The sequence below is a fragment of the Gambusia affinis genome, linkage group LG21 (assembly GCF_019740435.1).
Source record: "Gambusia affinis linkage group LG21, SWU_Gaff_1.0, whole genome shotgun sequence".
NCBI classification, from domain to species: Eukaryota; Metazoa; Chordata; class Actinopteri; order Cyprinodontiformes; family Poeciliidae; genus Gambusia; species Gambusia affinis.
The window spans coordinates 16,001,496-16,016,716 of NC_057888.1; the positions used below are offsets into that span (position 1 = coordinate 16,001,496).

Here is a 15,221-nt window from a genome sequence, read left to right on the forward strand (position 1 = left end):
TTCGACCCTCTCAGCCACTGATTGGTGTATGAAATCGTTTCTGCCTCTTTGTAAAAACCTAAAAAATATATATATATATCTCATTATCAATCAATCAATACGTTTATTCACTCAACAAATCACAATTTCATCGGCAATGTACAAAATCATTGTCTCGTACCAATTCATCTACGTGAGTGAAAGGGAGCAGGAAGAAGAAAAACCTTGTCAAAACAGGCCCCTTTTTCAATCATTACAAAATAAAGTTTATTTTCATGGCGCCATATATAAAATTAAGAATGCAACTTACAAACGATATATCATTCTCCTCCTTGTTAATTATTTTTTTTTCTTATAAAGTATTTTGAATTGGTTTAAAGTAGGACTTTTTTTTTTTTCAAATCCTCATCCAAACCCTTCCACAATTTGACTCCACGCACCGAAATACACACTTGCTTTAAAGTAGTCCGCACAATTTTACTTTTGAAATCACACTTACTTCGGTTGTTTCAGTCACTTGAGCTAAAGATGAAAAAAAAACGTTTGTAAATTGAATGGCAGTGAAGTCTTTTTAGCTTTAAATGTAACTGATTGCATTTTTAAATTAAGTAAAATCCCTTAATTTCAAATGATCTGATTGAATAAACAATTTAGTTCTCTGTATGTCTTCTTATAGCTTTCTTTTGTCTCACAAACGAAGGCTTGGTGTTAGTTTTAGATGTGTTGCCCCAAACATCAACACGACGAGCCACATATGGAACAACAAATTAACAAAACAAAGACTGGAGTTTTGAGAATTCAAAAAAGAAATTTTTTTTTTCTTTGTTTAAAAGTCTAAGACCTTTGCATAATTTTTGCTCTATGTATTTTATATGAGATTTCTTTTGTAGCTGTAGCCAGATTTCTGTGAGTCTCATTTTTCAAGTTCACAAATTTCAGCAGCAAGGGAGTTCAAAGTGTCATAGAAATTGCGAAAGAAGCAATAAACATAACATTTAGTCAAACAAGTCAATTATGTTGAGAAGTGTTCCTTTTACTGCTATTTAAAGGCAACTCTAAACAGGCGGATTTTTAACCTTAATTTAAAGGAACTCAGTGTTTCAACTGCTTTGCAGTTTTATGGGAAAACTGCAAGTTTGCTCTAGGTTTGTGGAATCTAGAGCAAATCTCGAAGTTTGATTTGTATGCAAACCAAACTATGGACGTTTGAACTATGGAAGTTTGTTCTAGATTTGTTCCCAAACATGGGAAACATGTTTCCCATGTTTGGGAAACATTCAGCTTCCCAAACATGGGAAGCTGAATGTTTGGGAAGCATTCAGCTTCCCAAACATGGGAAGCTGAATGTTTGGGAAGCATTCAGCTTCCCAAACATGGGAAGCTGAATGCTTCCCATGTTTGGTTCTGCTTCTGAGGATGCAGAGAAAGAAGAAGAAGAAGAAGAAAAAACTGAGCAGTCTGGAAGGTTGATCCAACAGCAGCTGGTCTTTAATGTCTTTTGGAGCTATGTTGTTGAGTGATTTATAAACTGACAAAAGTATTTTTTCAAGACTCCTCCCTGAGCTAAAGGGGGGGAGTGTAAGCTGGATAGATTGGCCCTATCTTCCTGGTTTTTAAGGCAGACATGTGAAGACACTGTTGCCGTAATCATCACAACTAAAGACAAACAGGTTTCATTGCATACATTCAGGATGTCTGCTTGCTGTTCTCATTCGTACAAGAATTAAGAAAGTGCCGTTTGAGTGAATCTCACCAAGCTTTTCTCTGTAAGTAAAAGTGACCGTTCATTAGGTTGAACTCCTTTTTCTTCATTAAATTGTTTTCCGTTATCCGCTGTCATCTATGAACAGGGTCTCTTTGAATTTTTTTTAATTACTATTATTATTATTATTATTATTATTGGGACGTCAGGAGGGTCCATACAACCTAGGAAGAGTCTTCCTAACCTCAAACCTTGTTTTGTAGTTAAAGGATGGAGAAGTTCTGTTTGTTTCAACATTATCTGCTCATTTCATTCCTGCTGGTGCGACCAACAGTCTTCCCTGTGCTCTTTGTGTCAGCTTCCTTCCTGCGTGTCTTTGAACCTCTTTTGTTTCTCCCTGAGATTTATTCACGGAGAGGAGGACATTGTTTGTTGCTTTGATGTGTTTTTTTTTTTTTTTTTTGTTGTTTTTACTCAAATGGTCAAGGAGAACTGTTTGGATCGCTCAGTGGTGACATAAACAGACAATTTGCTAAATCTAGAAAGAAGTCTTGAAAGTTGGTTGTGTATTTGTAAAAAAAGAATTAGGCAAGAAAAAAGTAATTAAATCTGAATTATTGAGGTAATAAGTGACCTACAGCTTTGAATTGTTCTGCATTTTATTTCTAACAAAAAAATCTGATTCAAATGAACTTTTAGGTGATATTCCAATGTATTTATTCAGTTTTGTTATACAGCTGTCTAATGCAGATTATCAATGATTGCCCAAAACAAGCTCTCAATTCCTCTATTATTTTTTAGTTTACTTCTGTTACTTGCAGAAAATATTTGCAGCGCTTCTATTTTGGGTTCGTAAGCAGATGATGTGACAGATGGTTGCTATGAACCTAACTTCCTCCTGTTTAACTCCACTGGCTTGTCATTTAGTGCTTTAAAGACAAAAAGCGAAACAAAACAGTAAAAGTTTCCAAAAGGCACCGTTTATTTTTCGAGCCACTGTAAAAATGCACAAGTCACCGTTCCCACATGTGAAGATTCTCATCCATTGCACTTTTATAAAAGAAAACCGCGAAAACACCCGATAATCTCCGAGGCATTCATTGGTCCGACTTTTCACAAACTGAGTGTAAACATCAGCTGAGGTTTGATGTCATACCGATTAATCACAATCATTACACGAGTGGCAGAGAGAATAATTAGTAGAAATCTTAAAAACTGTAGTGAGGAATTAGCAGTCATCTTCATCAAGTTGAGCTTAACTTAATGCATTTCATGACACAATTAGGTTTTAAAAAAAACAACTTCAAATGAGTAAAAAGTTTCTTAAAAAAAAAAAAAAAAAAAAGCTCTTTGGTCTTCAGTCTGTAAACTCTACAAAGGCACTTCATGGTCACCCTGATTGGACGTCAGCTACATGCCGGACGGAGGTAGTGATGTTAGAGTCCCTCTAAAGCCGCGTTCACACAGAAGGCGAATTGGCTCAAACCTGATTTTTTATTTTTTTTTAGGAGTAATGTGAGATGTCAAGTTACCAGGTCAGACTTTTCAGAATAAGTGTGACTGTGGCGCTGGAAAGTGCGTTAAATTAGATTTGAATGCACTTTCCAGCGTCTCCCCGTCATGAACCGTGCCGCTTCCCAGTGATGTCGCCCCCAAACAAAATGTTGAATTTTGCTCTCTTTGGTGCAATTCCTTCTCAGCGCCTGCTGACACATTAAAGTAAATACACTTTTCTCTCATGTTTCCTGCACCAAAGGTTGCCGTGCGAGGCCGTCGTTGTTTTGCACGTGCAGGTCGATTTGCAACCGCGGACAGTCGCCACAGAAGTCAAATACAGGCAACATTTTAAGAGAAATGTAATGATCGGCTGTGCAAAAATAAAAACAAACAAAAAAAAATCTGATTCCAGAAAAAAAAAATCTGATTTGAGCATCGAGCTCTACGGTGTGAACGTAGGTACGAGTTGAACTGTGAACTGAGATGCGGTTATGCAACTTTTGCAGCATTAATGGTGTCCAAAGTGTAGCTATTGCATTTTTGAGAACTAACTGTGTTCACAGGCACAGAGCAGGTTAAATTATCTGATCCAACAGCTTGTTTACGTCTTCATTTATCACAGGAAAAGCTGTTTTTTCAGTTGACATGATCTCGTCTGTGCCTGTAAACCCAGTCAGAGGCTCTGACTGACCCTGATGAATCCTGTTTCCTGAGTGCCTCTCTTCATCTGGATTAGCTTCCTGTCCCTGGCTCGCCTAACGTGTCTAAGCGTGGACTCTGTCCTCCAACGCCTTCAGCTCCGTCTCCACCTGAGCGGGCAGATCTGCTCCGACCTGCTGAGTGAAGTACGCCCTCAGCTCCTTGGTCTCCTTCTGCCAGAAAGGCTTGGGCACATCGAACAGGGCGCCCATATCCACCTTACTGCCCAGACCTTTAGTGTCGATGGCGCCATCTTCTGGCAACCAACCGATGTAGCTCTTCTTGGCCGCTTCCTCTTCCCTCTCTCTGCCGCAGCGCTTGAAGATCCACTCCAGCACGCGGGCGTTTTCTCCGAACCCGGGCCAGAGGAAGGCGCCGGTGGAGGGATCCTTTCTGAACCAGTTAACGTGGAAGATCTTGGGCAGCTGGGTGGGGGCCTTCCTGGTCTGCATGCTCAGCCAATGGGCGAGGTAGTTGCCGAAGTTGTAGCCAAAGAACGGACGCATGGCGAATGGGTCGTGCATGACCACCTTACCTGGAGGAAGAACAAAATAACACTGTCAATCAAAAAAAGGTCCTGGGGAAAGGTTAAATACCGGTGCAGGGTTTCAGCAGGTTTCACCGACACAAATTTAAGAGCATCCCAAATAAAATTGAAAACCTATCTGATGGCAGAAATGTGCCAAAAGAAATGCATGTGTGTTGTTTTTTTGTTTTTTACAGGAGATCAAAACTGTTGGCAGCAGTTTTGAGCTTCTCACATGGCAAATCGCTCTCTAGTCCCGTATCCCCCGTAGCACTAAAAAGTCTTTGCTCAGAATGCATGTATTCTTATATGGGTCGGCAACAGAAGTCAGCCAGTGGCGAAGACGAACGTCGGCTAGACAACTGTCAATAAATTTACATTAACTTTTCCCATAATAGAGGCAAAAAAAAAAAAAAAACTAGCCAGCCAGTGAGCTAACATAAGTAGCTTGTAACCCGTAGACTTCATTACCTCAAGACACAGAAACGCAGTGAGTGATGAGATCTGCACTTTTCCCTCACACAACAGTTCAGCAAGACAAAACCTGCATAGCCATGACCTAACTTAAGACCTGTGATTAGCGTATGTGAAGCCAACTTACATCTTCCTTAATGAATTTCTGACATTTTAAGGCCATTTTAAATACTTTAATGTAACCTTTTTTAAGAATGTGCAGACACCTGGCGGCATTATTAATCCCCAATTTACCTGTCAGGTGTGTAAAGATATGTACCTTTATGTTCTGCAGCTGCTGTGGCCTCTGATCTCATTGCAGCTCCAACAAACACTCCATGTTGCCAGCTGAATGACTCGTAGACCAGAGGGACTCCTGCAAACATCAGCAGTACTTCATGTTCGATGCTGCGCTGGGTTTGAAATGTTATTAAACGTGCCAAAGTACAACATGATTAAATTTGGCCTGTAATTGTTTTCTTATGCAAATGGAAATTTTTGAAAACCGCTGCTATCAAAATTGTAAATATTTGGGAAAAGAAATACCCTTTAATAAGAGTATATAGATAATTACTTATAAGAGTAGCAGCAGGTCTGCTGAAAAAAAGTCTTATAATAAGATTTTATTTCTTATTTAATAAGTGCTTCATTGTTCTAAATTACATAGTGTGTTTTCTATACCTTCAGGCCTTCTGCCTCCAAAGATGATGGCATCGATGGGAACCCCCTCCTCGCTCTCCCACTGGGGGTCAATGATGGGGCACTGACCCGCCGGAGCACAGAAACGTGAGTTAGGATGGGCACATGGGGTGGAGCTTCCTGGATGCCAACAAGAAACATTGTACATTATATTACATGATATTAGTATATAACATTATTACATTTTTAAAATTGGAACTGACATTACTTTAGTAAACCACAAGATGGTGCTATACTCACTATGCCTGTTAAACTAAACTTTGTGGCAGAACTAGTAATATTTATAAAAGTGTGGAGAAAAGCGTGATTTAGGAGAATTTATCAGTCTTTTATGAACTCGAATGTTTGAATATCTGAGTCTGGTTCTACCTGGTTTCCATGTTTTGCCGTGCCAGTCGGTGAGCGTGACCCCAGCTGCAGGGGGGTCAAGCCCCTCCCACCACACTCCTCCGTCGCTCGTCTCACCAACATTGGTAAACACCGTGTTTCTGGAGATGGTGGCCATGGCGTAAGGGTTGGTCTTGTCCGAAGTGCCCGGAGCGACGCCGAAGAACCCGTTCTCTGGGTTGATGGCCCTGAGTTTTCCTGCCAAGACCCGAGACGGTTGATTTGACGCACAGGAACACGAGGGATGACGTCAGTGTGTATTTTAAGAGGCTCACACTCACCTTGACTGTCGAACTTCATCCACGCGATGTCGTCCCCAACACACTCCACCTTCCAGCCGGGGATAGCGGGCTTCATCATGGCCAGGTTGGTTTTACCGCAGGCGCTGGGGAAGGCCGCCGCCACGTAGCGCTTCACACCCTGAGGGTTGGTGATTCCAAGGATCTGGCGACAGAAAAGAGTTGGGAACCAAGACAGAAGAGGCACATGGACACTGTTGTAATATTTTTTCCTTTTGGTCTCACCAACATATGCTCAGCCAGCCAGCCCTCGTCCTTGGCGATGCGAGAGGCAATGCGGAGGGCAAAGCACTTCTTCCCAAGGAGAGAGTTTCCTCCATAACCGCTGCCGAAGGACAGAATCTGCCTGGTGTCCGGCAGGTGAGATATCAGGACTTTGTCTGGGTTACAAGGCCAGGAGTTGACCAGAGGAGCTGACGAGTGAGAGATTTAGAAAGGTGAATGTAAACACAAAAACATCCCACCTCCATTTATTCAGTCCGTGAGAACGTTTGAGTACCTTTGAGCGGGAAAGGTCGTCCTAACGAGTGCTGACAGCGGACAAACTCTTCTCCTTCGTACAGTTTCTGCAAAACAGGGGAGCCCATGCGCGTCATGATCCCCATGCTGGCTACGACGTACGGCGAGTCGGTGACCTGAAAGATCCGCAAGGTGTTCACGACCAGATCCCTGGGTGATAACCATAAAACTGCACAGATTCTAATTAGGCTGTAATATAAACCACGACAATAAAGTCCAACATTACAAACAGTCACAACTAAAAAAAGTACAAGGCCTTTAGAGAACAGATAGTACCTGGACGCCATATTTACTTAGTGTTGAGCCGACAGGTCCCATGCTGAAGGGAATCACGTACATGGTCCGACCTGCAAGGGGAGCCCAGAGGTAAATAAACACATTAGGGTTGTTGATTTCCAAATTATTTATGATAAACGTCGGCAGTAACACTTGTATCTTTAATGTCAGAGCAGGGTACAGAGCCATTAGAAATACCTTATTTTACTAGAAGACTTACCTACAACAGCAACCAGTAATAAATAAACATGCTAAAGGAATTAAAGGACTAAATATTGTAAAGTTCACAGAAGTTCACATGTGTCCCTATATATAGGCTTTCATGTGTTTAGATGAAGCATTGACGCATTATGGCATACCATAATGCGTCAATGCTTCATCTAGGCACATGAAATAAAAAACTTCAAACTGTTTTCTAAACTGACTGACAGCAGTTTTAAAAAACGAAGCCAAACTGCTGGATCTCGACCAACAGATGAAGTGCAAAACAAAACCAAGATCTGAGTTAAGGAAAGGGAAATAAAGACAAGAATCAAACCTACACAAGTGTAAAAAGGAAAGGTTATGTTGCCTTACGAAACAAACTTTAGTATTAATTTTAAACATCCCAGAGGATCAATTTCAGCCCCTTTGAAGCAGCAAAACTGAATGGGAATGTTGCTGGATGTGACCAGAAGGACAAAGTACCCATCTGTTCAAACATACAGAGAGACCGAGAGTGAAAGACTAAGGTTGCTTAGAGTTTTAAAGATGATCTTATGTATATTTTTATACACCATACAGTTGGTTGTTTATTGTGAAATATCAAGAGGGCAAAGAACTTCTTCCCAAGGAGAGATTTTCCTCCATAACCGCTGCCGGTTATGGAGGAAACTCTGAACTTGGGGACGGCAGTGCATGACCCTTACACGGGGTCCTGCCCCATCTACCTTTCCCATGTCTTCCCTTCTCTCACAAATTGCTTTCCATTCACTCTGCTATGAACTAAAGACCACTTGAGCCAAAGAAAATCCCTTTAAAAAATTAAAACTTAACATGTTAAAGGTGACAAAGAAATCAGGTTAAACCTGTCGTTCAACCTACCCGCCATGCACCCTGGGAAACGGTCTTGTCTGGCCTTCTGCCAGTCCGACTCACTCATCCAGCTACCCAGCTGGCTCTTCACCCCTCCAGCAGGGATGGGGATGGTGTCTCTCTGGTTTTTGGTTACAATCACAGTTTTGCTCTCCACCCGGGCCACGTCCTTTGGGTCTGTACGGGCCAACCAACTGCCAAACAGAACATTTCGCTGCAGAACACCTACCGTACTTCAGAATTAGCTATTGAGGATTAGCTGACCATTTGTGCAACTCCTACCAGTTCTCATATTTGGGAAGCTTCTTGACCATGCCGTCCCTTTCCAGGCCGGCCAGGATGTTGGCCGTTTCCTCGGGAGTACCGGTCACCACGTGGACTTTGGCGGGCTTGCACTCGTCCACAGCTCCCTTCACAAAATCAGCCACGGCAGGTGGTAGAGAAGGGATGGAGGCCAGAGACCGGACCCCGACACTGGCCCCAACACCACCCTGCCTGTAAGAGGAGAGCACCCAGGGTGCTTAGACTCAAAGTGACTAAACTTTAAAAAAGAGGTAGCGATCAACTATTCCTGATTATTTGCTCATTGCCATGCAGAAACCCCCTTCCTATAAGGTACACCACATATTTCAAAAGAAACTTGTTGTGTCTGAGTTACAGATGTATCCTTCTGTCTGAGAGTGGACAGACATTTCCCATGTGCTTGGTTTTTCTAGGGCTGCCAAGCGTAATCGAATGTTTTCATGTGGCTGCAGGGATAGCTGCGTCCTGAACTGCTTTTATGGGAAAAAGGATGGATTGGTCTTTTTCAGTTTGGGCTGAAAACCTCATAAAGACATCTGTGGATAAAGAGAGGCCTGTGGGGGAGCCAAGCTGTTGTTTGTCAGCAAAACAATATTCATGTACACGAGCCAGTGAGTGGCGGTTGCCATGTCTACTGGTAAAACACAAACCTGGGTGTGTGTGTGTGTGCCTTCTGCCTGTTCACTACATAAAGTGTTATCTGCTCTGCCGTGAACGACTCCACGTTGTTGCTTAGACTCTGTATGTTCAGCAGCCATTAGGAATTTCTTTCAACAAAATTAAAAGTTTAGCTTGGTTTAACAGGCAACACAAGTCCCAAGCTTTCATTTCAGGGATGTTTGGTCAAAGACAGGAATGTGTCTCCCGGGTGGCGTCTTTGAGTGTTTATTAAGCGAACACCATGTCCGTACCAATACTTCGATAAATGCATGCAGATAAACTCGTAAATCTGGTCTGAACATACAAAGTGTACGTGCAGCAGGCATGTTGATGAACGTGTGTCATCACAGCGTGAGGGCAAAGACCCAGAAACTAGTTAATAAAGCGGACGCCAAAACTTTCTTTGAACTTGTCCTTTGAGAAATTGCTTAACCATTGGCGTGAGAGCAATTAATCATCAACACAGTCAAGCTTGTGCTGAGAGTGCAAGTAAATGTGCCACAAGACTCAGAGTGGAAGTGTCCATCTTTGATCTTGTTATCTTGGAGATAAACTGGAAGTTGCACCAGGCAGCTGGAGCGCAGGAGGTGGTCGACAAGAAGATAAACCCTCTGAATACCGGTTATGGACCATCGGTCTACATAGCTCTACGCAGCAGGGAGTTGAACAATGAATGCTCACAATGAAAACGCTGACTTTGGATGTTCCACGTGTACTTTATACTGTCGTGTTCACCATTTAACCTTTGCATGTGAGCATGTTCCTAGATGGGTTACCTTTAGACCTCACATAGGTGGGGCTGACAGACATGCAGGTTTGCTGATATTTGGCCATAACTAAATCTACAAGACAGCTGCTACGATCCTCCTCCAAACACACAACACCCACTGCTTTTATTTATTTTTTAATTGAAGTTGTGGAAACAGAAAAAACAATAAAGTATTCTTAGTCTCCCCTAAAATACTGTTTAAGTCTTATGTCGATCTCTTAAACCCCATGTTGTCTATAGTCTTGCCTAATAAGCTGAAATAAACAAAAAACCACTAATGATTAGTTGTCGGGCCAACAACATTTGGTTAGAAAAGCACAAAATGAACTTTCAACACAATTAGGTCATTTGTGTGGGAACTTATTGGGTACTAAGTATAAAAAAAACTGTGGCTACAGAGTGAGTCAGTCTTTTCACCACACAGGCAATCAGTTATGCACATTATTCCTGCCATGCTGTTAATTACTGTAACTGGTGAGGTATGGCTAAACATTATCATGACTGTGTCTCAGATTGAGAAAGGAAATGACCTGGTTTGGATTTTGACGTTAATTTGTTAGAAAGAAGCTTGTTAAAAATTATTTAGATGGTGTATAACTGGAAGGACTGGATTAGTCATTTTGTTCTTTCTTCTTTTAAGAGAATTTGTGTCTTTTTCATCCTGGTGACCTTTGCACTACTTTCCCACCCCCGGAAAAGAAATTAAAAATCTCATCCATTTCCTCATGTTTCTCTGTCTGCCTCCAGTTCTCCACCCAGTTCCTATCCCAGACCAGGTACGTGGAAGCACGTTTTGCGAGATTAACAAGGATATAATCTCGTTATATCCTCGAAACGAGACTATTCAGTGAGGAAAACCCGGAATCCTGCTTTCAGTCGAAGGGCCTTTCCTTGAAAACACAAACCTCCGGTTCAATAAGCCAATCCTCACACAACGCAGGCCTACACACCTCCTCTCACAACCCCTGCCTGACTGATCCTGGTTGAACGTCAAAGGGCCAGAGTCTGAGGCAAGCAGCAGCGTCACAGCAGACAACATGCACACATGCTGGATTATATTTCACTTCCACTGACAACTGCACTCGGCAACAGGCCTTCAGGCAGGAATACAAACAGAATGCCCCATTGATGCTCTCACACACACACAAACGCCTATACACACGCTGCACAAAAAGTGTCAGCGTCTCTTTGGCATGCACCTTTAGAGATGAAATAAAAGCACACACTATTTGAACTGGATGCTCACTTTGACTGCAGGCTTCCTGTGTGATGTGGCCTCATCACAAAGCCTCCAGGGTGCAATGGCAAAGAGAGTGAAGAAAATGAATGAAGGAGCACAAACTGAACACAAATTCACTGCTGTGGCAACAGACACAGAGAGGTTCTTTTTCCTCAAAGTCAGTTGACGTGGAGCCCAAATCAAGTCCGACAAGTTTCTGACTGCAGCTGGCAGAAAAAGTGGGGAGTCACAAGTTCAATTTAGGTTTCTAACAATTCTTGAAGAAAAGGTTTAAGACGATATGTCGAAGTAGACAGAGCGGGCAGATTTCACTCTCTAATAATAATAATAATAATAATAATAATAATAATAATAATAATAATAATAATAATAATAATAATAAAGCATGACATTAGATTAATTGAACTGCATCAGAAAACATTGAATGACACTAGTAAAATACTCACCTTCGTATAACTCCTAATAAAAGGCACGACATCTTTTGGTGCTAAACTTGGACTGATAAGTTTTAAAAGACGGTAAAAAAAAGCCACATAAAAGTTATCTGCGGAGAGAGAGGGGGGTGAAAGGCGAACGACAGCAGCTAAAGCTCTTCACAGCTCATATCTGTTCTCTCACTGAGGACCTTGTACTTTGCTCCGAGTGAAACACCTCAGAAGCGGCTCAGTAGATGCTGTCCTGCCTCTGCTGGCCCACGACCGGAGCGGACTGATGGCTCCACGGAGTCCCCACGCCGCTTTATCACGGTGAACTCCAGACGCTCGGCTCTCAAGCTTGCAGAAGCGGGGAGGAGGCGCTTCTGGTGGAAATTTACTTATGTTGTTGTAAGTTGGCTTGTCCGCAGACTGTGTCCATGCTAATGATGTCCCTAACCCAGAGGCTGCTCGCCCTGTTCCTCCCGGATGATGCAAGCCCCGACAGTTCCTGCACTACAGCACGTAAAAACTCACGCAGAGACTTCGGAACAACCCGGAAGCACGAACTCAAGCGCGGAAACAAACTCAAAACAGACTCCTGGTGCTGATCTTGCACTGTGATAAACACGTGTACACGTTTCAAGCTCGGTTTTTGGCTTCCTTTTTTGTCGAAACATCATAGTCGTAGAATGTGGGTAAAACTAACGCGTCTTCTTTTATTATTATTCCTCGAAAATAGCTTCTCAAAGACACATACAGGAGACCTGGAATGAATGTGTCACTTTTTGATTCAGTTTATGTAGTTCCTTCATTCTTGGGAATAAGGTTCTCAGACTGTCCTATTAGAGCCATTTTTTTTTTTTTTTTTTTTTTTTTTGCAACTAATGGCTCTAATAGGAAGCCCAATGTGTATTTTGTTGCAACTTGTAACAAATTGCAGTGGGTTGAAACAATGAGGCAAAATAGTGGCTACATTGTAGATTCCATTTTACAACACGTGAATTTGAGAAATAGAACAATGTCTGTCACTCTTTATGATGGACAGAAATTCAAACACAACTCCTGTTGACTTTATAATTCTCATTGCATATTCTCTATAAAGCAACAAACAGACATGTGGAGTCAATTTCTGACATTTCTAGACTAAAATCAAGCTGGTTTGTGTTCCTCAGGTTCTCAAGATGATTAAGATCTGGCAGGTTTTCTTGTCACAGATCGAAAATTCAACTCAGTTTACTTATGTGCCTCCAACTCATAATAAATGTGGTGTGATGGTACTGTACAGATGATGACTTCAAACATGGGTCCTGGGGAGTGCTGTGGTGGCGTAGGGGATAGCGCGACCCGCGTTTGGAGGTCCTTGTGGGTTCGATTCCTGAACCCTGCAATATTTGCCGTATGATTTCCCCCCTTTCCTGTCAGCCTACTTTCATATAAGGGATACTAGAGCCTAGAAAAGACCCTGTGGAAGGGAGAGAGTAGTGTCATTCCTGTTAATACCCAGTTAAATAAAACATACAATACAACTGTATGGAGAAAAAAACAGTTAAATACATAATAAACTAATCAAAATGATAAGGCAAAACACTCACATCAACATATAACATGGTATATGTTGGTAGACGGTTATCTAACTGAGCCAAATGCATGGAGTCATTGATATTGCAGTAATCTTTCCTCCTGTGGCAAGAGTTGATAGAAAATATTGCAATAATTCTCAATGTTTCATTTGCCCATGTTTTGTGACCTGATTTTTGGAAGAAGTTACTCTGGCAGAACCTTTGTCTTTATTCGGGACAGCTCAGTGTCCTTGAGCAGAATTGGATCAGAATCAACATGTATTGCATCAAGAAAGTTATCCTAAGGTAAACATGTTTTCAATGTGATGTAAGCAATAGGAAGGATGTAATAACATTAGAAATCTTCTCTTGTACATTATTTTCCATCCAGCAGCATTTTAGTCTGTCTTTATGGGGCTTTTGGGTTAAAGTTGCCTTTCTTGTTACAAACCCATTGTTGGAAAATCATACTTGACCATACTTTTTGCAAGTCTGATGAGTGATAACTTTTAATTTAAGAGAAGCCACATTAGAAGTCTAAGAAAGTAACTGCAAAAGCACCTACTTCTCTTTTTCCAGCTACCTAAATAGTTTATAAGACGAACCTAAACAACTCTGTACCCTGGCAGAAATTCGGAAACTTACAAGTGCTGCTTTTCACTTTCTCTTTTATGCAAATGTGTTTAGTATACCAGCTCAGAGTTTAGTATTCTGGGCCTCTCTGTGTTCTGACTAAAATGCTTCCAGCCGTGAGAACACAGCACCAGCAGATCCTGCAAAATGTAGCTGCAGGAAAGCCCAGATGTAATTTTTCGGCATATTGCCGACACATTGTCCGATGTTCATGTGTGGAAACAGTTGTTGAAACTGTAATTACGGCGCCGCAGTTGATTTGAGACAAACATCAAAGGAGGCTTATAGCACGACAATGTTTCAGAGCACAGACACTTTATGGCGAGCTAACACACAAAAGCCCTGCTCACATGCAATGACACTTAACTTGCGGAATAGATTGTCTGGCACCACTTCTGTAGACAAAGTGCAATTTCTACCAAAACAATCTAAAGGCCAAAATAAACCTTTGCTGTATTTAAAATTTGAATGGCACAGTGAATGGATGATTTAGATAAGGGAGAGTTTTACAAGTAGATAAGCTTTAACAACATCACAATAATGGCTCCATTTGCAGCACCTTGCAAACGTATTTATGGCTCCTGAACTTTTTCAGTTTGTTGTGGTACAACCAAAAACTTCAGTGTGTGAAAAATGTGAAGATGAAAGAAACGAATACATTTTCTTTTTGTTGCATTTCTTTCCCCCAACCAAATCTGAAAGGCGTGGCATGCATTTCTATCCAGCCCCCATACTCTGTTACCTATGAATAAAGTCCAGTGCTGGATTCAGTGGGCTCTATATCAAAGTGTGTCAAGATTAAAGCTGTTTGAAGAAAGCTACGAATCCCATTTGCTCTGGTCAGACGAGATCACAACTAACATTTTTAGCTGCTAAAAGCAAATGAAGTCAGAAAACTAGCACAGCCCTTTAGCACACCATCCCTACAGTGGAATATGGTGGTGGCAGTATGATGCTGAGGGGATGGATGGAACTAAATGCAGCGCAACCCTGGGAGATGATGAAAACGGCTGGAGGTGAAGGAATACGTTCTCCATCAGAACAATTATCCTTAGCATGCAAGAGGGTTTTTGAGTATATTAATGTCTCAGAATGGCCCAGTCAAAGTCCAGAGAACCTGTGGCAAGCACCATGTACTCCATCCAAATTAACAGAGCTTTAGTTCCCGTTATGCTGCATCAACGTTTGTGGTTGTAATACTTGGAGGTGCTAATGTTCACCATGTTTGTAAGGAAATTAATATTAAATCAAGTTACGACGCTTGAAGAGAAGACCGGAAGAAGACCGTTAAAGAATTATACAAATATTTCTATGAAGGGATGTAAAGAAGAATCAGATAAAATATTAAAGAATACACTTTCGGTAAGCGCTACAATTATTTGTGTTCAAGTGGCTGGCTATGATGACCTTTATGTAACTGAACGCAAAGGAAGGAAACTACATGTCTGCTCTGTTTTTATATGTAATTACTGGAGGCTGCAGTGGGTCTAACATAGCATGCTTTCCAGACAGAGAAGCAAGTCCAAAGGTT

General features: G+C 41.6%; 1 protein-coding gene across 1 annotated transcript; it reads right to left on the reverse strand.

Annotated features, from left to right (window-relative positions):
• Window positions 1-3,188: 3,188 nt before the first annotated feature.
• Window positions 3,189-12,131, reverse strand: pck2 (phosphoenolpyruvate carboxykinase 2 (mitochondrial)). Its single transcript, XM_044104205.1, has 11 exons — window positions 11,529-12,131; window positions 8,393-8,605; window positions 8,120-8,304; window positions 7,037-7,107; window positions 6,741-6,876; window positions 6,467-6,654; window positions 6,224-6,386; window positions 5,925-6,140; window positions 5,538-5,675; window positions 5,137-5,232; window positions 3,189-4,412 (listed from the first exon to the last, which is right to left on the reverse strand). Exons 1-11 carry the CDS (start codon window positions 11,558-11,560, stop codon window positions 3,943-3,945), a joined length of 1,908 nt encoding a protein of 635 aa, XP_043960140.1. The 5' UTR covers window positions 11,561-12,131; the 3' UTR covers window positions 3,189-3,942.
• Between the last annotated feature and the right edge of the window lie 3,090 nt (window positions 12,132-15,221).